We start from the raw sequence: 22708 nt of genomic DNA on the forward strand, positions 1-22708 counted from the left end.
CAGGAATCTGTGTGTAAAGGAAGGCAGAGAGACTCTAGGAGCTAGAGGTGGTGTCTGACTTGAAGCAAACAGCAGCTTCTAGACATAAGAGGATTGATGTACATATGTGTACAGTGTCACAAAGACTGTGTAAGCATGCACAGGACCTGCACAGTGACAAACCAGACAAAATCCCAGCACTGAGAGGAGGAAGTGAGCACGAAGTCCCACACCCAACTAGGAAGCTATTTGCAAGCAACACCTGCTGGGAAAGGTAAAATCATTTTCATTTTCTCTAATGGAATGCCATGAGTTTATCAACTACACTTCAGGGCAAGCCCAATGCCCAGGAGTTCTTGGCTAACACAAAACAGACTTCATTTTGGGGAATGGGGGAGGAATTTTTGTTTTGTTTTGTTTATTTTTTTGTCTTACTGTTTTGTTGTTTGTTTTGATTTTCATTTTGCTTTGATGTGGTGTAGAGAAAGTGGGAGTATGAATGTGAAGTTTGGTGGGTAGAGAGATGTATAAGATCTGAGAAGATCCAGGGGAGAAAAATGTTATACAAATATCAATATATGTATAATAATTATTAAAATAAGAAGAGTAATAGATGAAGGTCTGGCATTGACCTCTGGCCTGCATATGTGTACCCACATCCACACATACATACATATACATCCACACACACATCCACACACATACATGCATACATATACCCCTACATGTGCTCACACATGCATACACCACATGTCTGAATGTGTGCACAACATAGGTTACATTATCTGCTGAAGCATACAAAGGAAATTCAGCAGTTCAAAGATTCCCATAAAAGGTATATTTCCTATCTTTGTCAATGTACCCAGGATGAAGATGCAAAGGGTATGGTGGTTTGATAGGAATGGCCCTCATAGACTCATGTGTTTGACTAGTTGGCCATATGGAGTGGCACTATTTGGGAGTATGTCTTGTTGGAGGAAGTGTGTCACTGTGGAGGCACCTTTGAAGTCACACATACTCAAGCTATGCCCAGTGTGGGCCACAATCTCCTTTTTCTGTCTTTGATCTAGATGTAGAACTCTCAGCTCCTTTTTCAGCCCTATGTCTACTTGCATGCTGCCATGTTCCTTGCTATGATGATAATGGAATAGATCTCTGAAACTGTATACCAGCTGTAGTGGCTATTCCTGGTTGTCACTTGACTATATCTGGAAAGAACTACAATCCAGAATTGGAAGGCTCACCTATGATCCTAATCTGGAGGCTCAGATACAAGTTTCTGACCTGGATCGTGGCTTGGAGATCTTGAAGCATAGTGGCTATGAATTCCAGAAGATTAAGATAAGATGATCTCTGAGTTCAAGGTCATCTGGGATTAAAGGAGAGGTATCACACGCCTTTAATCTGAGCCACACCTTCTACTGGAGACCTATAAAAGGACTTTGTTCCTCCCCTCTCCCCAAGACAGGGTTTCTCTGGGTAGCCCTGGCTGTCCTGGAACTCATTCTGTAGACCAGGCTGGCCTCAAACTCAGAAATCTGCCTGCCTCTGCCTCTGCCTCCTAAGTGCTGGGATTAAAGGTGTGCACCACCAACACCCTGCAATATATTAGGACTTTGAAAGGAAGACTTACTCTCACTCTTCCTTGCCTTTGCCTGCTTGCCTCGTGGGACTGAGCAACTGCTAGATCCTTGGACTTTCATCCACAGCTGCTGCTGACCATTGTTGGGGAGTTGGACTACAGACTGTAAGTCATCAACAAATCCCCTAACTATATAGAGACTACCCATATGTTCTGTGACTCTAGAGAACCCTGACTAATACACCAGCCTTAATTAAATATTTTCCCTTATATGATTTGCCTTAGTCATGGTGTCTCTTTACAGCAATAAAACTCTAACCATGATAGAAAAGTTGGTGCCAGGTACTGGGGTATTTCTATGACAAGCTTGACCATGTTTTTGTTTGGAGGAATGTGGACTTTGAGAATTCAGGTTAGAAAAGCAGTTGAATGGGTTTCCTAGGGCTTAAAGCCATACAAGTAGAAACATGAAAGACAGTGGTACTGAGGGTGATTTTAACTGTGGGAGCCTAGCTCAGGACCTCTCAGAGAACAATGTTAGCATGTGGCCCAGAAACTATTCTTGGGATATTTTAGTGAAGAATGTTGCTGTTCTTTGTCCTTTTCTGAAAAGTCTGTCTGAGACTAAACTTTTGGATAAATTGCATTGACAGAGGAAATACCAAAATAGCTTAGTATTGACTCTGTCATATGGTTTGTTATGTTTACTTTCATGAAAATCTATAATGAAAAGGAGAAGCTAAGCAAGTAAAAATAAAAAATGTACAATTTGAGCAGAAAAGGGAGACTAGGGAGTGGAATGGAGCTAAATCATGTGTTTAAGGAGATAAACAGATTAAAGAAAGCCTGATATTAAATGGAATAGAGTGGTGACCTCAGGGTGAGACCCCACACAGCTTCTGAAAGGGAATTAACGAACAGCTGAGATCCAGGAATGGTGGTGTATGCCTTTACGCTCAGTACTCAGAAAACAGAGGCTGGTAGATCTCTATGTTAGAGGCCAGCCTGGTCTACAGAGCAAGTTCCAGAACAACTGAGCGTAGGAAGTGAAGGAAACCATTGAAAACAGAAAGCTGGTGAAGATGTAGTTGAACAAGAAGCCATGTTCCAGCCCCAGCAAGCAGCAGAACTTGGCAGCTTCAGCCATATGGTCCTGGCTTTAGAGACAAGGATAGGAGAAAGGGATTATAGAATCTCCTTCCAAGACTAAGGAAAGTCCCTGAGGCCTGGCATGTACCAGGGGTGTCTCTACATAAACGTCTAGAGAGGCTATGAATCTGTGAAGGTGAAACCTGGGTTGCCTTGGAGACCCCAAGATGCTGGAGATGCCAGAGTCATGTGATACCTGTTCAAGGAAATCTGCTAACAGGGAGTAGTAATAGCCCGAGAGAAAGAGAGAAAGAGAGAAAGAGAGAGAAAGAGAGAAAGAGAGAAAGAGAGAGAGAGAGAGAGAGAGAGAGAGAGAGAGAGAGAGAGAGAGAGAGAGAGAGAGAAGTTAGAGTCAACAAAGATGAAGGTAATGAAGGAATGTTTTGACATTTGACATGGCAATGTAGAGTTTGGAGTTTGCCCAGCTGGTTTTGAGCCTTGCTTTGATTCAGTCTTTTCATTGTGTTCCCTTTTGGACTGGTAATGGGCATCCTGTGCCATTATATGTTGGAAGTACTTGATCTGTTTGTTTTTATCTGTATGTGATTGTATGTAATCAGTTTGATTTTACAGGGGACTACAATTAAGTGACTGCATGAATCCCAGAAGAGACTTTGAACTTTGGACTTTTAAACTAGTCTGAGACTGTTTTAGACTATGGGGACTTTTGAAGTTGGACTGAATGCATTTCTGCATTATAGAATGGCTACAAACCTATGGTGGCCAAGGAGTGGAATGTGGTGGTTTGAATAAAAATGGCCCCATAGGCTCATAGGGAGTGGTATTGTTAGGAGGTGTGGTCTTGTTGGAGCAGGTGTGGCTTTGTTGAAGGAAGTATGTGTCACTGGGGATGGGCTTTGAGGTCTCAGGAGCTCAAACCTGTTCTGCTGCTGCCTGTGGATCAAGACATAAAACTCTCAGCTCCTTCTCCAGTACCATGTCTGCCTAGATGCTGCCATGCTTCCCACCATGATGACAATAGATTGAACCTCTGAAAGAATGGGCAGCTCCAATTAAATATTTTTCTTTTTGAGAGTTGTCATGATCATGGTGTCTCTTCACAGCAATAGAAACTCTAGGACATAATCATTAGTGGTGGGCTTTGAGGTGTCAAAAACCCACACCAGGCCCAGTCTTGTCTCTGTCTCTGTGTGTTTCTTTCTTTCTGTGTGACTGTCTGACTTTCTGTCTCTGTCTCTCTCTCTCTGCCTGCTGCCTGTAGATCAGCTACTGCTACAACATTATGTCTGTTTACTTCCTGTCATGATAATAATGGACTAAGCTTATGAAATTGTAAGCAAACCGTAACTAAATGCTGTTTTATAAGTGTTGTTGTGGTCAAGGTGACTCTATCAGAAAGACAACATTAACAAAGACAAGCACCTGCCTTCCTAAATGTGAACTAAAATAACAACACATACTGACATTGTGAGGTGGGCATGGGTAAACGCTAGGAATCAACAAGAGAAAGATAGTGACATTCATTATAAGATTCAGAAACCTGGAACAACAGCATAAGAAAGCCACCAGCCGTCAAGGCACAGCCAGAGCAGGAGAGAGATGGCAATCTGTCAGTGCTAGAACCCAGCTACAGGAGGTACACCGAATAAAGTAGCCTGCTCTCTGCGCAGAAGCCCTGCTTTGGGAGGAGCTCACACCATCTTCCCAGAGAATTCCTAGTGCTACAGTCAGAGGCTATCTTTAAAAGGAAGCTACTGGTTGGATTTGGGATTTCTACAATGTCTCTAAAGTCATTACATTGGCTTGGGGTGGGGGTAGCCTACCTTGAAAATCTGAAATAACTCAGCATAACAACTTTAGGACACAAGTGTCTCACCACAGAGAAATTAATAGGCAGAATCCTGAAGAACCAGGTGTTCAGTAACATGCCTTCAGAGACTAAAGGCACTGCCAATTGCACGTGGAAGTTGCCAGTGCCAGGACTGAAGGAACAGGTTCAGCCTCTAACACATCTTAACCCTGAACTGTGGTGCAGCACCTGTGGCTGGCTCACAGGTAATGAGGGTGTCAGCGGCTCCCACTGCTGCCCCACCATCAGGTTTGCCACATGTCCCTCTGAGTCAGAGCTTAGACTGTCAGGACCAAATGTGCACGGCACAAAGGATGAGCTTCAGCTTCTGTCACTACTTCTGCATAGTGTCTGCAGCAGCGCCACTGACTGGTCAGAGGGAGAGAACTTCAGATGCTTAACTACTATGGGGTCCACCATCCAAGAAGCCTTTACTATTAGCAGAGAAAGCATTAACATTAAGAGAGGAAACCTCTACTGCCTGATTAGAACCATCCCTCCAAAGTTTATTAGAGAGACAAGTAACAGAGCCAGCTCACCCTCAGCTGTTGCTGGGAAGGAAGAGATGAAAAAGAGACATAGTCAGGCCTTTAGAATGAGGAGAAAAGGAGGAAGGTCGGCAGTGGAGGTTGGCTGAAAGGGATGCTTAGCTTCATATAGTAAGAAAGCCCAGAGTACCCTGGGAAATGTACTTTGGATTTTGGCAGTGTTCGAAAGAAAAAGAAAAGAATAAGAAAACATTATGCTTTTCTGAGTTAGAATTCAGAAGTACATGAGCAAGCCACACAGGGGAGACTCTGCATGTGATTATATATATATATATATAATCTCATTACAGGGGTAATTATTTACTAGACGTAGCACAGGGGAAAGGGCTAGCCTGTCACTCTAGGCAGCAGTCTCACCTGGAAGAGGAAGAATGCTTTGCCATTTGAGCCTGGACCATGTGGGTGATGGTGTTGCCTACTGTCTTAAGGTCTAAGGCCTTTGAGTCTTCAGTGTGATTGTGCCATTACTTAAGAAATTACTGGCATTTGATATCTGCTGGGAAAGATAACTTAGTTTTCTTTAGGGGTATGACCTCTGATAGATTAACCATACTCCAAGGCATGAAGTTAGGTGGATAAGGAGGTAGAGTTAATCTAGGAAAAGATGGGGTTGGGGGGCGCTGAATATGATTAAAATGCATTGTATATGATTCTCAAAGAATACATTTAATTTTTAAAAGCTTAGATAGCAGATTAGAACAAGCAAAGGAAGAGTATATGAACTTGAGAACAAATCTTTTAAAATATCAGGAAAGGGTAGATACACTTACCTGCTATGTGTCAGGCCTGAGGTTAATCCTCTGACACAAAACAACTTTAAGGAGGCGTTGGTAGCTCAGAGAGGGAGATAACAGTGATGACATTGGAGGAAGAGGAAAATGGGAGAAAATGGTGTCCCTGGTGACAGTTATTAAATGAAAAATCTCCATATTTGTGAATGCTCGAAGGGAACAGAGGACTGAGTGAATGTGTATGGTTGATAATGGCACAATCACACTGAAGACTCAAAGGACTTCATGTAGACTTCAGTAGGACTTCATGCCCACTCTCACCTGATTCATGCTAGAATTTTATCTGCCTTGGGCTTTGGTCATAGCAATAAAACCCAAACTAAGACAAAAGACAATTTGGTACCAAGGACTGGGGTATTACTATGATAGGCCTTTGTTTGGAGGAATATGGATTTTCAGACTTTGAAAAGCAGTGAAATGATGTAAGTGGGGCTTAATGGGCCATACTAGTAGAAACATGGAAAGGCCGTGGTGCTGAGGGTGACTTGAATTCCAAGGGCCTGGATCAAGAGGTTTCAGAGGAGAATAATTTTAGTATGTTACCTAGAGATCATTCTTGTTCTAAGAGTCAGCCTAGGACTAAGGTGAAAAGATTTAGATTAATTGCACTGGCAAACAAATCTCAAAACAGCCTGTCCTGTGGTTCAATCTTAGGAAGAACATTTTAGCATTTTAGCAAGCTTAGAAAGGAAAAATACAAAATGTATTTCCTCCCATCTCCTTAGCATGGCTTTGAGTGATTCAGATATTCTATGGGTGGAAATCTGGCCAGTTGATTGATGGGTCTAGTTGACTTAAGTGTTAAAAAAAATGGCAGTAGTATATAATGCTGTAATCTTTGGAGCAAACCAAGAATATCATTTCTCTAGCCAAGGCCTGAGGTACTCCATTCTATTGAAAAGAAAAAACAAAAAAACAAAAAAGAAAAAAAAAGACAAAGCATAAAAGGACATAAAATCTGATTTTGAGGCATACTAGAGAGCTACCATGGCAAAACATTTGCATGAAAACAAGCAGATGGATGAAACTAAAAGGATACCAGAAACAAACTAGCAGAGTGAACAAAACTTGAAATAGGTCCTGTCTAGTCAGGGTTTCCATTGCTGTGAAGAGACATCATGGGCAAACACAACATTTAATTGGGGTTGGCTTTCAGGTTCTGAGGTTCAGTGCATTATCATGGCGGGAAGCACGACAGTGTCCAAGCAGCATGGTGATGGAGGAGCTGAGAGTTCTGTATGTTGCTTCTAACGGAAACCAAGAGAAGACTTGTCTTCCAGGCAGTTAGGAGGAGGGTTTCCTTCTGCACTGAATAGAACCTGAGCATAGGAGCCTCAAAGCCCAGCCCCACAGTGACACACTTCCCTCAACAAGGACACACACACTCCAACAAAGCTAAACCTCCTAATAGTGCCACTCCCTGGGCCAAGCATATTCAAACCGACACAGACGCCATACATCACATGGAGAAAGAACGGTCTTTTCAATACACAGTCTTGGGAAACTGATTATTCTCTTTGCTCACATATTTGATCACTGTCTCTCACTCTAAAATAAAAATCAACTTAAATATAAGACCTAAATATAAGACCTGAAACTACAAAATAAAACTTACAGATGAGATTACACACTAAAATAAAAACTAAAACTAAAACTAACATCCTGTATGACAAAGAAATCACCAAGTGAGCAAAGAGACAATGAATGAAACTGGGAGAAAATCTCTGCCAGCTATGCATCTGATAGACAGCTATGCATCTGATAGACAGCTATGCATCTGATAGACAGCTAATATTTTCAACACACAAGGAAGTATACAACCAAACCCTCAAGTAGTCTACTTTTAAATGGACAAATGATCTGAAAATATAATTTTCAAAAGAATACAATGGCCAACAAATGAATAAAAATGTCCACTATAATTAGGTTCTAGGGCAAGGCAAATAGGAACTATAGTGATATGCCAATTTAGGACAGTTATTACAGAAAGTAAATAACAATGTTCATGAAAAAAGGGAACTGTTATTCACTGCTGCTGGCAATTTGGATTAGGACAGCCGAAGGGAAGGGAGAATAATGGACGCCTTCCGGGACCTGGAGAATGTGAAGCCTTCCGGGACCTGGAGAATGTGATGCCTTCTGGGACATGGAGAATGTGATGCCTTCCGGGACCTGGAGAATGTGATGCCTTGGTTGCATTTCTTTTGAAAACATAGGTACTCCAATTTGAGAGCTGATCTTTGAATATTTTCCTTGGGTTTCTTCACTGCAACATTTGTGCCAGAAAATTCTTCATTGCAGGTCCTGTCCTGGCCAGTGAAGTACATTGGGTAGCATCCTTGATCTCCACCCACAACTTCTCATAAAACTTATGAAGTTTTTACAATCAAAAATGTTTCTAGACAATTCCAAATACCTTCTGTCCAATTTGAGAAATGTTATACTATATGATCCCTAGGGTATTCTGTGGAATAAAAATAGTCAAAAATGAATAACAGCGAAGAATCCAGGCCTCCTGGCCCACCTACCCACTCTCTGCTTAGATAAAAAAACATGTTCCAAGTTGGGGAATTGTTTTGAATCAGATGTTCCCCAGTCTTGTTCATCTGCACACTTGGTCCCTATTTGGCAGCACTGTTTGGAGAGGCTTGAGGAGGGTGGCACTGGGGACAGTTTATAAAGATTCATACTATTTGTAGTTTGAACTCTGTTTATTGTTTGTGGTTCAAGATGTGAGTCCTCAAATTCCTATTTCTGCAACCATGCCTTTGCTCTGCCATTATGGACTCTAAACCATGGGAACTATAAGCCTAGACAAACTCTTCTATTAAGTTGACTTAGTCATAGTATTTTATCACAGCAGTAGGAAAGGAACTAATGAAGTAGACACTTGAGGGAGACAGACAAAGAGGACCCAAATGGACAGTTGTTAGGTCCTTCTGAAATCTTCTAAAAGGCACATTTAGTGTTAATGGGTATTATAATCAATTCTGGTATTCACTTTCCTGTGAATAAAGAAAGACATTAGAAACAATGTCACTCACTCATTTGTAGCAACTGGATTACCCCATTGCCCTGACTATCTTAAGCAAAAAGACTATTAATCAAATACACAGCTGAATTACCCATCCTTATACAGCATGAGCTCACTTTGACAGAGAGACAGACAGATTGTGAGAGTGAGAGAGAGAGACAGAGAGAGGCACACACACACACACACACAGAGAGAGAGAGAGAGAGAGAGAGAGAGAGAGAGAGAGAGAGAGAGAGAGAGAAAGAGAGAGAGAAAGACTGCTGTGGAGACTGGAGAAAACTGAAAGGCTATTAAAGTCCAGACAAAGTATGGGCTCTGGTAGCACAAGAAATAAAAGTTGCATAAGACCAACCTTCAAAGAGCTTCTAGTTACAGCTTCTGTCTAGGAAGCACAAAAGCACCCTACAGACTGGCAGCAGAAGCATAGTACTCATTTCCCTAAACCCATACCAGGACCTTCTATCCAGGTCCTTGTGGGCCATGGGCAAAGTCAGAAGTTGACATGAAGAAACCTAACTATGTGTTTCTCCTTAAGTTGAGTTGGCTCTTGGTTTTACCACACTCCAGTCTGAATGTGATACTCACTGTCTGACCTGTTTGCAGGACTCCAGCACATAAGAGGACCTACTACTGTAAGCTCTCCTTAGGCATCAGGGAAAAAAAGATATCCAGTTGACATAAACAAAGCCACGCACATTGCAGATGGGTAAGTGTGCTGTATGTTACAAGGTGCACAGCATTAGCACAACTGCAAAGAGGTATCAGGAATGCCCAGGGGCTGGAAGAAGAATGAAATTTCAGGCAGGGTCAATCAGTGCAAGATTCAGTGGGTAAAAGGCTCAGGTTGGGAAGGGACAAAGAAGACAGAGTGAAATGTGCGAGGTGGCCTGGGCAAGGCAGAGGCAGCAGCAGTTGCTCTGAGGCCGTCATAAGGACTTTGGGTGTTTCAGAAAAATGGTGAGTCGTTGGAAGGTTTTGAAAAAAGAATTATTACTTGGCTTGTATAAACAAAACAACTTTTAAAGCTGTTGGACACAAGTGATAAAGCAACTGTTGAAATCCACGTGCTCAATGATGTTCCAGACCAGGAAACGCACAACACACCTTGTGTCCTGCAGAGCCCAGCCCCAGTCCCAGCTCTTGCTCTGTGATTTTCCTGATGAAGATCTCTTCCTATTCACACTTTTTAGCTCGTTAGACAAATATCTATTATGTGTTTATAATCCCCAGAAAAAATGTACTCAAGCATGCTTTTCAGAACTGCTTTTCTAGTTCTTTGGCACACATCTCAATAGATGCTTAATAAATGTTTATTGAATGGATAAATAATGCATCTTGTATTGGGTGAATAATTACTGTATTTCTTTTATACTCTGTAACAATTAGGTGAACATACTCACTTTGGTTGACACATTTTAAGAATTATTTTTACCTTTTCTTGCCAACCTGATGCATCAAAATTTAAAATGGAGTTACTGCTTTTACTGGAAGTTAAGTGTTTTAATTTGCCTGACTAAAAAAAAACATAAGAAGATTGATTGGCAATCTCTTTATAACAGAGCTATCTCATTTTCATAAGTGTAGTATTTACTTTAGTTCATTTGGAAACTCTTCATTTTTGACAACTTGGAAATTGCTAGATTCATTTCATAGACCTAGAAGTCTACAAGAGAAGCAAGAGAAGTCTTCATATGTTGCACACTAAATAGGATCTTGGAATAAGAGTTTGGGAAAAGATCTTCACCAACCCTACATCAGATAGAGGGCTAATATCCAATATATACAAAGAACTCAAGAAATTAGACGCCAGAAAATCAAATAACCCTATTAAAAATGGGGTACAGAGTTAAACAAAGAATTCTCACCTGAAGAACTTCGGATGGTGGAGAAACATCTTAAAAAATGCTTAACTTCATTAGTCATCAGGGAAATGCAAATCAAAACAACCCTGAGATCTGACCTTACATCAGTCAGAATGGCTAAGATTAAAAACTCAGGAGACAGCAGATGTTGGCGAGGATGTGGAGAAAGAGGAACACTCCTCCACTGCTGGTGGGGTTGCAAATTGGTACAACCACTCTGGAAATCAGTCTGGCGGTTCCTCCGAAAACTGGGCACCTCACTTCCAAAAGATCCTGCTATACCACTCCTGGGCATATACCCTGAGGATTCCCCACCATGTAATAAGCATATATGCTCCACTATGTTCATAGCAGCCCTATTTATAATAGCCAGAAGCTGGAAAGAACCCAGGTATCCCTCAACAGAAGAATGGATGCAAAAAATGTGGTATATTTACACAATGGAGTACTATTCAGCCATTAGAAACAATGAATTCATGAAATTCTTAGGCAAATGGATGGAGCTGGAGAACATCATACTAAGTGAGGTAAACCAGTCTCAAAAGATCAATCATGGTATGCACTCACTAATAAGTGGATATTAGCCTAGAAAACTGGAATACCCCAAACATAATCCACACATCAAATGAGGTACAAGAAGAACGGAGGTGTGGCCCCTGGTTCTGGAAAGACTCCGTGTAGCAGTATAAGGCAAAATCAGAACAGGGAAGTGGGAAGGGGTGGGTGGGCGAACAGGGGGAGGGAAGGGGGCTTATGTGACTTTCGGGGAGTGGGGGACCAGAAAAGAGGAAATCATTTGAAATGTAAATAAAAATATATCGAATAAAATAAAAATACATCGAAAAAAAAAGAAAAAAGTTTACAAATGCTAATAAGTGGTAGTCCCTTAATTTTAAAATGACATTTAGTTATTTGTGTGTGTGCATGAACATACACATACATAAATGCATATGTAGAACGCATATGAGGGTCATAAGACAACTTACAGGAGTCAGATTTTTCTTCCTATCATTGTTCAGGGATTGAAGTCAGGCCATTAGGATTGGCATCAAGAATTTTTATGGTTGAGCTATCTCACTGATCCTGATTAATATTTTCAAACTTGAGACACAAAGTAGCAAGTATGGTGTTAGAGAAATAGAACATGACCATGAAAATGTTCTTGCTGAATGTTTAGAAAGTCTTTTTAATAAAATGAAGAATAAAACCAAAACCATACAAAAAGAGCCATAAAACATAGTTTCCATGGAAATGAGGTCAGCAGTCATTGTTACCCAATAGCAAAAAGATGGGAGGAGAGAGAGATTCATGCATATCAAACGTCCTTCTGAAGATAAAGTCACTCCTACAGTCTGACATCCACATCAAGACCAACTCAATCCTGACACTGTTTTGCCTGAATCTGCTCTTCCCAAATGTACTTTACTTCCGTTTTTTGAAGCAGGCAGTAGGCAGAGCAGAAGGTTACAATCTCTCTGAGGATGAGACAGTGTATACAAACCTGCTGTCCCCTCTGTCTCCTCCACACCCGCCTTTCATCCTTGCTCTACCCCGACTCTCTGCAAACGCTCATAGGGTTGGGGTCTGGAGTTGTTTGGTTGAAGAATTTTGTCTTTTTAAAATGTGGCTCTTAGAAAAACTAACTTGCTTCTACATATTTGTATATTCTTCTGAGTAAAGTTGCTTAAGCCCACGTGATATTATAGAGCATTTAAGGATCTTGACCTTGTCCTAAATGATGGAAACCAAATTCTACAACTTTCTAAGAAGCCTGGTGTTAGGTATCCACAGATCCCTAAGACAGATCCAGTGCCATCTCCAGAAGAGCTGTGCTGCACTGTTTATAGTGAATGGCAGAAGGAAGGAGGTAGCCTGTGGTACGAGATGAGTCACTATGTGAATGGCAGAAGGAAGGAGGTACAAGGTGAGTCACAACATGGATCAGCTGCTAAATTTAAAAATAAAGTTTGATAGGAAACAACGCTGCTTAGGAAGCATGAAGACATACAGTCCATGTTTTCTTCTCTCTGCTCTCTGATGTCTACCTCAGCCACCTGAGTGCTGCAGGTAGCCACAGGTTTATTTTCACTTTTATTGACTTCCTTGTCCAGAAATTCTCCCTTTCATCACTGAAAATAATCCTGTATTCTGAGAAACCACTCAGCTTTTTCACTGTAAAGTTATCATCTGTCTTTGCTACAGGATGACTGTAGCTTTGTGCCAAGCAGGAGAAAAGATATCCACTCATGTTCAACATACGTTGGAGCTTGTATTCAATATTTTTATGTAAACCTTTAAAGTCTTCATAGAACAAAGCAAATATCAGATAGAATATAAAACTCACATATTTAACTCTTTTAAAAACTTCCACTTGTATAAGTGATATGCCCCATGTATGTACACATGTATGTGTACTCTGTGTATAACTAATATCCACAGAAGCCAGAAGAAGGCACGAGATTCCTGGAACTGGAATTAGAAGCACTTGTAAAGCACTCTGTGGGTGGTGTGAACTGTATCCAGGACTTCTGCAAGAGCAGCTGAACTGTTTCTCCAGCCCTTATATTTACATCTATTAATCAAAAAGACAAAACTTGACATTGTATGTAACCTTCTTAGAGCACACGCTAAATACTAATGCACATGTTACCTTTATATCCTTGTTCTGTCTCCCTGAGATCAATTTTGGTTATTGGTTTGAAATCAGTGTCCCATAATCGTATGCAACCATCTCGACCACCAGTAGCGAAGCCCTCTTCACATGCATACAAGCTGAAAATCCCAGCCTGTAAATTAGAAGAGGTAGAATCCAGTCCTGCAGTCACAAGTGCCATTGCTGCTAAATCTCCATGATTAAAAATAATAGATCAAAACTAATTAAAGCAGATGCTGTTTTCTGTTGAAATCTGACAGCAAACCTATATACTCTATCTCAGCTGGATTGAGTAATTACAGCTACCACCAGAAAGCAAAGCAATTCCAACACATCTAATTTGATAAGATTATTACCACCACCACCTCCAAAATGTTAGTTATAAATGCCTTGGTAAAAGCAGATACAGAATCACATTTCTGTATGACAACTGAGCCTTCTAAAAACAAAGACATGACATAGGTGTCACCCTTAAGTTCTAAATTAGTGAATTAGAGACACAGACTTTGGGCACGTGCTACACCATCTGCTAGTAGAGAGGTGCCTGAGACAGTTCTCAGCCTTTCAGGGTGGTGTCACTTTTGACAAACCAAAAACTACAAATAGTATTGTGTCAGCATTGTGTACTATTACATGACTCCCTTTTCATTTGCCTTCTTAATTATTTTAAGAGTCATTTGGCAATGAAGCCAAGACAAATGGTTTTCACCATAGACAACATGAAAGGCTCTAAAGAATGTAACTATTTAACTGAGTTGTCTAAGGTTTTCTTCATGGGAAGAGTAAAGAGGTCTGGGGATGCAGCATAATGACAGAGGTCTTGCCTAGTGTGTGAGGCTCTGGGTTCAATCTGCAGCACTAAAAGTAGTAATGGGGAATAAATTTGAAGGTATTAAGATAGGCCATTCTTTATCCTATTTCTACTATACCATGTGGGTGCTGGAACTGCACCCAGGCCTTCTGTAAGCAGAAAGTGATCTTAACCAGAGTCATCTCTCAACCCATTAAATTTAACTCTCTTAAACTGAAAGACAAAACTTAACAGCCCAGGACCAGTGAAGCAGGTGTGAAGTTAACAAGATCCCAGGACATTAGCAGACATGCAGTAATTTAAAGAGTGATGAAGTGTGCTTATGGCAAACTACTACAGAAGAGTAACACTTATCGGCCAATTTAAAGTTAAGGTGAAGGCTGGATTTAGTATGGAATTTTTTCCCCAGGTAAAAAAAGTAACTTGAGAAATCTTCATGAGTGATTTCATGTGTGTGTATGTGTATGTGTATCTGAGCATACAACTGGTGAAATCTAACTGTAAAGCAAAGGGCAAGGATATAGAGATGCGTGGCCTTAACCCATTCAGTACACTATCCCTCATTACATCATCCCTCATTACATCATCCCTCATTACATCATCCCTCATTACATCATCCCACATTACATCATCCCTCATTACATCATCCCTCATTACATCATCCCACAGCCTCATATGGCAATACTCACACTATGTGCTCCTTGAATAGTGCGGACTAAGGTGAGCCCTTTCCAGACATAGATGTCACCATTTAAAGCACCAGAGTATGTGATGTCTTCTTTGGCACATGCAAGGCAAAGGATAGTCTGAAGATCTCCTGTTTTGCCAAATATGCCTCTTTTTGCAGTCAGGGCATTTCCACATAGCGTCCAAAACTAGGAAGAAATAAAATAAATATATGCTGAAATAGAGTGCTCTCGATACATTCCATTATTGGTATTTTCAGTAATTTTACAGAATATACGTTATCGGAACTGAACATAAATTGTTTCTCTGAGTCGTTGGAGAACTATGAAAAACCTGCATACTTCTAGAAGATTAGAAAAGCTCAAAGATATCTGTTAAATTTAAAAACTCCAAAATTTCAAAATGTTAATGTTTAATGGCATTTAAATGACCCCAGTGTTCACAGAACGGAACTGGCCTTTTGTCAAATGGATACAGATTGTAGAAAAGTTCAGAAATACAGATAAGTATAAGAAGAAATCCACGTCTACAGCACATGCCTGTAATCTCAGCACTTGGGAGGCAGAGGAAGGAGGAACATTGCAGACTAGAGGCTAGTGTGGTCTACATAGCAACTTGTAGACTATCCATAACTACTTATAAGGCCATATGTGGTGTGATGTGGGGTGTGTGTGTGTACATTAATGTATTACATAAAGAAAAACTGGTTAGGAATAACTTCATATTAGCATAACACATATCACATCGTCATTTTAAAGTATATGTGTATATTTTAAAAACTGCTTTCTGGCTGATTGGTAGAGTTGGTTGGAGCATGATGGCAATAAAAATAATTCCTTTTTAACCAAAGTATTAGAGTTGTTTTACTATAGAATTGCTAACATATGTTTCTAAATACAAGTGATACTTCACAAAGGCACACAATCACCTAGGCTTCTCCATCTGATTTGCACAGATCTTGTGGATGATTTGTAGATGACAGCAGGGACACCACCATAGTTATACAGGAAGCCAGCAGTTTTCCTTGATGCAGTTTGCAATGTATGAATTGGTGTAACTTTGGTGCCACTACCATGCCCCCACGATCTCCAAATGCCTTGCACACCTGTTGTTTAGTCTCACAATACTCTTAAGTACAGGTTAGGACAGAGTCTGTTATTGTTTCATATGCAAATGTGGGAAAGCAGGCAGAAATACTTTGCTTTTTTTTTTTTTGGTTTTCAAATGAGTGAGTTTATTAAGTATGCATCAAGGACAATTAGGACAACTTGCAAGCAGTAGATAAACATGGCAGATGCACAGCAACGCATCCTGTGACCCTTGCAGTGTCCATCAGAGACCACTGGAGAAACAGTGAGGTGAACTAACAACAATGGCAACATCCATCAGGGAGAGCACGCTACGGGAAAGTGGGCAGAGTGGGGTCTTCACGGTGGCGCTTCCAGCTTCTCATTTCAGCACAGACACTCTACATACTGGATAAGCAACAGTAACTCCTGCTGCAAATAGTCCACTTTCTAGCTGTGTCCAAGGGCACAGTGTTGTTTAATGCCCTTTACTGTCTGCTAGTCTCTCTCTCTCTCTCTCTCTCTCTCTCTCTCTCTCTCTCTCTCTCTGTCTTAGGATGACTTTCTTTTCTTACTTTAATTTTAATATTTTATTATATTCAACCCAATATATATTTTTATACCAATCATAAAAATGATGGATATGTTATTAAATGTCTTTTTGTTTGTTTGTTTTGTTTTTAGCAGAGCTTAAAATCTTGGCTCTTACTGTGGTACAAACCCAAAATGAGAACAATTTTTAGACATTGGAGTTCATTGTAATAAGGCTTTACTTCAATTTCCCTCACCTTACCAAAGGACTTTACCTCCATAGTAGCTAAGCTAAGAGTTGACAGTTATATTGCATCAAGGAATGAATTGTAGGCACAATTATTTGGATACAGATTTCCTGATATGGTCAAAGCAATTTGACTTGAGTGATTGTCATCCTTCTCAGCCCACAGGGAACAAGTTATATTCATATAAGAAATGGTGTACGTATTAAGATGGTCTATCCATGAAAACACTCATCAACTGTTTCAATGAACAATGGTTCTGCTTGGAGGATGGCAGAGACATTAGGTGAGGGTAAGATCCTGGTTCATTGACTGTGAAGATTTTGAAAAGCATTCATCTCAGGAAAAAAGTAACTTATAAGGTCATCTTCTTCAAAATTGATACAATAATTATAAATAGCAAGCAAAACATTCAGTCTCAATCTTTGTTATTCTCTTACAAACCTCCCAAATTAATTGTCTATGTTTCTTTTGACTGTATAAATAATTCTGAAATATTTAGGCTGTTTTGAAAACCATAATATAGTGTAAAAACATTAAATAATCTTACTAATAGAGAGGATGAGATAGGAGAAGCATGATTTTAAGACCATTATGTAGTACACAGCAAGACACTGTCACATACAAATAAGCAGAAATTGTATATGGATTGTACAATATTGGACATACCTCTCCAATTACCAAATTAGAGAGAACACTGGGTGACAGCCAACAAATTTCTAATTCCTCATATTTTTGAATTTCAATCAATTAGGATATGTTGGTAATCTTAATTTTCATATTAAGAGATATTAAGGAAAAGTGATTATTTTCTGTTATTTTTGTTGTTAGAGATAGAATTATGTTTGCGTGTGTTTGTTGAAAGATTACTTTTTCTAGGGTGTAGTTTCCCTCCTTGTGTTGGTGTTTTCCATCTATTATTCTTTGTAGGGCTAGATTATGTAAATTTGGTTTTGTCATGTTGTTTTCTCAGTCATCTTGTCATCTTTTGTCATCTTGTTTTCTCAGTCTATGGTAATTGAGAGTTTTGCTGGGTATAGTAGTCTGGGCTGGCATTTGTGTTCTCTTAGGGTCTGTATGAGATCTGCCCAGGATCTTCTATCTTTCATCATCTCAGGTGAGAAGTCTGGTGTAATTCTGATAGGTCTGCCTTTATAAGTTATTTGCCCTTTTCCCCTTACTGCTTTTAATATTCTTTCTTTGTTTAGTGCATTTGATGTCTTGAGTATTATGGGCCTGGAGGACTTTCTATTCTGGTCCAGTCTGTTTGGAGTTCTGTAGGCTTCTTGTGTGTTCATGGGCATCTCTTTCTTTAGGTTAGGGAAGTTTTCTTCTATAATTTTGTTGAATACAGGGTCTGTCATTTTTGGACATTTTAGGAAATAGAGAAAGAAGTAAACATTACTGTGGCCATACTGGTTGTACCACTCAGTGGTGAAGTCTGGAAGTAGAAGCCTCCATAGTTTGGGAGCAAGAGCAAGAAAACAAGTCCTGAGGAGATTGTGTACTCACGCACTAGAACATGAACATATACAAGAAAAGGAAAAAGTAAGCAATGCTTGTTATTTTGGAATAACTTATAAAGTACAAAAGAGAAAAATCTGACATCATTCACTAATTTTACTCAGAGACAACAATTTAATGTTTAGTGATATTTCCTAAATAAATATATACTGTGGAATTTAGGGGCAATGGTGAGGAAAGAGCATGAGCCAGTGCAGCTCTTCAGAGTTGGTGATAAACTGTTGATGCAGGCTCACTACTCTACTGCTTCTGTTTAAGGTAAGAATGCCTTTCTAATAGCATCTGTCTGGGGAGGGAGGGCAGGTGCTTCACTGAGCTTAAGAGCTGGGATGAGAGGTATATTCTAAACTCAGAAAGACAAAGTACACATTTTCTCTCATATGTGGAACTAGATTTAAAGTGTTATATTTGTATATGTATATTGATGGGTCATGAGATTGGGAAGGTGGTCATAGGTGAGAGGAAAAGGTTAGGGAGGGAGGGAGGATAAAATAGTGTGGTACTTATTGTTGTGTAACAAGAGAGCAGGAAAGGGAGTTGTGGAAGAGAAGAACCATGGGGGACACAGTGGTGGTGGGGGGCTTTGCAGGAGGGAAGGAATTGGAACAAAGTACAATGACAAGGTAATGCCATAGCGAAACCCACTCCTCAGAGCCACAAGTAGACCAGACCACCCCATGGAAACACATTTTCATTATTTCTCGGTATTGGTAATTAGCCATCTAAGCCATGACTTACAATGATCCTACATAGCATCATAAGAATGTTGTGTATTTTATTGTGTATTTTATTTCACCATGGGGGTAACTGGGCAGTCTCATGTTTTCTTCACTTTGGCTTTGTTATTGCAAAATTACTCAGCAATGAATTAATTCTTGGTTCACATTCCTCATAAATCACTTGGTAGAAACTTCACATTATGAAATTACTGGACTAAAGGGGATTGACATTTCTAGAGCTATCAATAAATACTGCCAAACTACTGATCAGAAAGACTAAACTTACCCATCCACAGCAAGTGGCCCCTCATTGAATCCTTATCAGCACCAGATACAATGTATTAAGATCTTAATATATTCATTTTTTTAAAGTCTGCATTCTATAAGATTTAGCATTTTCATGTATCTCATGGCCAAAACTGTTTCTATTTTTTTTGTTGGTTATTCATGTTTAAGCTACAGATTTGTGTTTATATTCCATGAATATATTAATACTGTTTGTCCTTTATTCTTGCTTCCATGTGGTTTTCCTCCAGGGAGAACAAATACATAGCATATGTTAATTTATATATCTGTATACCAATACTATTATTATAGCTTCTTTCTGCACTTACAGATAGAAAACCTTTCCACAGTCAGAGAGCAATCACACATTTACTTAAATACTTCTTGTAGAGAAAGAGAGTTCTCCAGGGCCTTTATTTTATAAACGGTGACCTTATAGAAGGTTCTGTATATTGAGGCTATATGCCACACTGCAGCAAGCCAAAGACATCTTTCCAACAGCATGATGGGCGTTTTTTTGCTGATAAATTTTCTAGTAAAGACAAAGATGAAATGTACGCAGCTATGTAGCTGTTCTTTTAGTCTGGTTTGCTTCTGCCCTCTGGTGGCCTCTGCACAAATTGTAACTCTAACCAGGTGGTTGTTTTTGTCTGTGTGGGGAGGTGGCCGAGGTGGCCTTGAAAGTCTGCAGCTGCCCAGTCCATAGGCTTTCCCTTGTGACCTCTGCTAATCTTCCTCCATCTAACTACACATGTTCACATGTCTTCTGGCCTGTAAATGCCTTCCCAACATGGAAGCAACCATTTTTTTACATTACCCAGGAAAACACCATACTTCTTTAGTTATCTATGGTTTCTTAAATATTAAACACTTTAATTGGCTTAGAATTTACTTTCGTGTATAGTATAAAGTATATTACATTCCTCATTCAAAGAGTTTTAGAACCCAGTAGTTAGAGATGCTACCATATTCTAAACTGTTGGCTAGAGATGCCACTGTGTCTAAACTGTCACAAATTGTTCACTTTGCTGCTTTAAAATTTTTTATTTATATAATTTTAATTATAACTTCTAACATGCTTTAGTAAATAGTGCATATTCTTCCTCCTAATTAGTTTTACCCTGAAGTAAAACTGGTTATTATCATTGTCTTATTTATCCAGACTAATTTAGACAGGGGCTATGCTTCAGGATTGAAAAACAATGACAGTCAGGTGAAGTGCCCAGCAGCAGCTGGACAGGAAGTTTTGTTCATTTAGTACTATTCAGAAGTTGCCTGATATTTCTAAGATTCTATGTTTTAAAACAAAACCTGTATTGATGAGCGTGGTGGAGCGTGCCTTTAATCCCAGCACTCCAGAGGCAGAGGCAAGAGAACATCTGCGTTCCAGGCCAGCCTAGCCTACAAAGTGAGTTTCAGGACAGTCAGGGCTACACAGAAAAACCCCGCTTCAAAAAATAAAATAAAAATAAAAAGCAGGGTCTGGAGAGGGGTCTCAGAAGTAAGGAGTACTGGTCTGCTCTTCCAGAGGACCAGAGTGCTAATCCCAGCAACCACATGGCAGCTCACAATTTTCTGTAACTCCAGTTCCAGGGGATCTAACACAGACACACATGCAGTCAAAACACCAAAGCACATAAAATTAAAAAGGAAAATAATCAAACATACAAAAATCATCTGTTATTAATACCTATTTTTTTTTCATGCAAGAATTCAAGGCACCAAACGAAAAACCAGCATACCTTTATATGCTTCACTCCACAGCTAACCATTCTATTTGGCTGATATGGATCCCATGAAATATCAAAAATCTGTCAAGAAATTAAATGTTCTTTAGAGACCAATGTAATCACAAAGACTATACCCTAATACACTGTTAATGTGGACTGCAGGGTAGGAAAAAGGAGGACCAAGCTCTATGAACCAGTCAGAACAGGTTGGTCCTCTGTCCTAGAGGTTACTTACCTTCAGCCCAGGCAGACAAGTAACTCACCTTAGTTTCTGAGTACAACTGATGCATCCATTAAAAAATTCCATTTGCCCATTCCTTCAGATGTGGTAGACTTACGCCATTTCTGCCACAGGGATGATCCTACTTCCTGATACTTTTTAGAGAACTGGCAGCCCCAGAGCATTCAGCAAGAACTACCCCCCACCTCTAGAGGGCCAGAGCCACTCTGGGACTCAATACCAGCAACCCCCCCCCCCTGCGTTCCTTTGGATGTGGTAGACCCATGTCACTTCTGCCACTGGGAAGACCCCGGCTCCTGATACCTCCTGGAGAACCAGCTGTATTTAGGGCATTTGAGAGAAAGGGAATCCCAGGAGTATATAAACACAGGCCTGCAGGACAGAGAAGTTACAGACAAGACCAGCTAACACCAGAGATAACTAGTTCTCCCAGTTCTCCCACAACAGCAAATCCTGGATACTCCATCACATCAGAAAAGCAAGAGCTGGATTTAAAATCATATCTCATGATGCTGATGGAGGAGTTCAAGAAGGACAAAAATAACTCACTTAAAAAATTACAGGGGAACATGGGTCAACAAGTAGAAGTCATTAAAAAGGAAACACAAAAATCCCTTAAAGAAATACAAGAGCATATGGATCAACAGGTAGAAGCCCTTAAAGAGGAAACACAAAATCCCTTGAAGAAATACAGAAGAACATGGGTCAAGAGGTAAAACCCCTTAAAAAGCCAACACAAAAATCCCATAGGAAATTATGGGAGAACATGGATCAACATGCAGAAGCCCTTAAAGAGGAATCGCAAAAACCCCTATAAGAAACACAGGAGACATGGGTCAACAGACGCCCTTAATGAGTAAACACAAAAATCTCTTAAAGAATTTCAGGAAAAAACAAACAAACAAGTGAAGGAACTGAACAAAACTATCCAGGATCTAAAAGTGGAAGTAGAAACAATAAAGAAATCACAACATGAGACATCTCTGGAAATAGAAAACCCTGGAAAGAATTCAGGAGTCATAGACGTAAGCATCAAGAACAGAATACAAGAGATAGAAGAAAGAATCACAGGTGCTGAAGATACCTTAGAAAACATTGACTCAACAGTCAAAGAAAATACAAAATGCATAAAGCTTGTAACCCAAAACATCCAGGAAATCCAGGACACAAGGACAAAACCAAACCTAAGGATAATAGGTATAGAAGAGAGTGAGGATTTATATCTTAAAGGGCCAGTAAATATCTTCAACAAAATTATAGAAGAAAACTTCCCTAACCTAAAGAAAGAGATGCCCATGAACATACAAGAAGTCTACAGAACTCCAAACAGACTGGACCAGACCAGAAAGTCCTCCCATAACATAATAATCAAAACACCAAATTCACTAAACAAAGAAAGAATATTAAAAGCAGTAAGGGAAAAAGGGCAAGTAACTTATAAAAGCAGACCGGCACATAAT

The 22708-nt window shown here is 39.9% G+C and overlaps 1 protein-coding gene across 1 annotated transcript in view; it reads right to left on the bottom strand.

Annotated features, from left to right (window-relative positions):
• Eml6 (EMAP like 6) overlaps positions 1–22708 on the bottom strand; it is a 325012-nt gene that overhangs the window by 133096 nt on the left and 169208 nt on the right. The window contains exons 5-7 of the mRNA XM_052198122.1: positions 21020–21088; positions 14909–15094; positions 13406–13541 (exon numbers count right to left, since the gene is read on the bottom strand). Coding sequence (XP_052054082.1) covers positions 13406–13541; positions 14909–15094; positions 21020–21088 — 391 coding nt within the window. The remainder of the gene's footprint in view (positions 1–13405; positions 13542–14908; positions 15095–21019; positions 21089–22708) is intronic.

Source organism: Apodemus sylvaticus, chromosome 11, assembly GCF_947179515.1.
Source record: "Apodemus sylvaticus chromosome 11, mApoSyl1.1, whole genome shotgun sequence".
NCBI lineage: Eukaryota > Metazoa > Chordata > Mammalia > Rodentia > Muridae > Apodemus > Apodemus sylvaticus.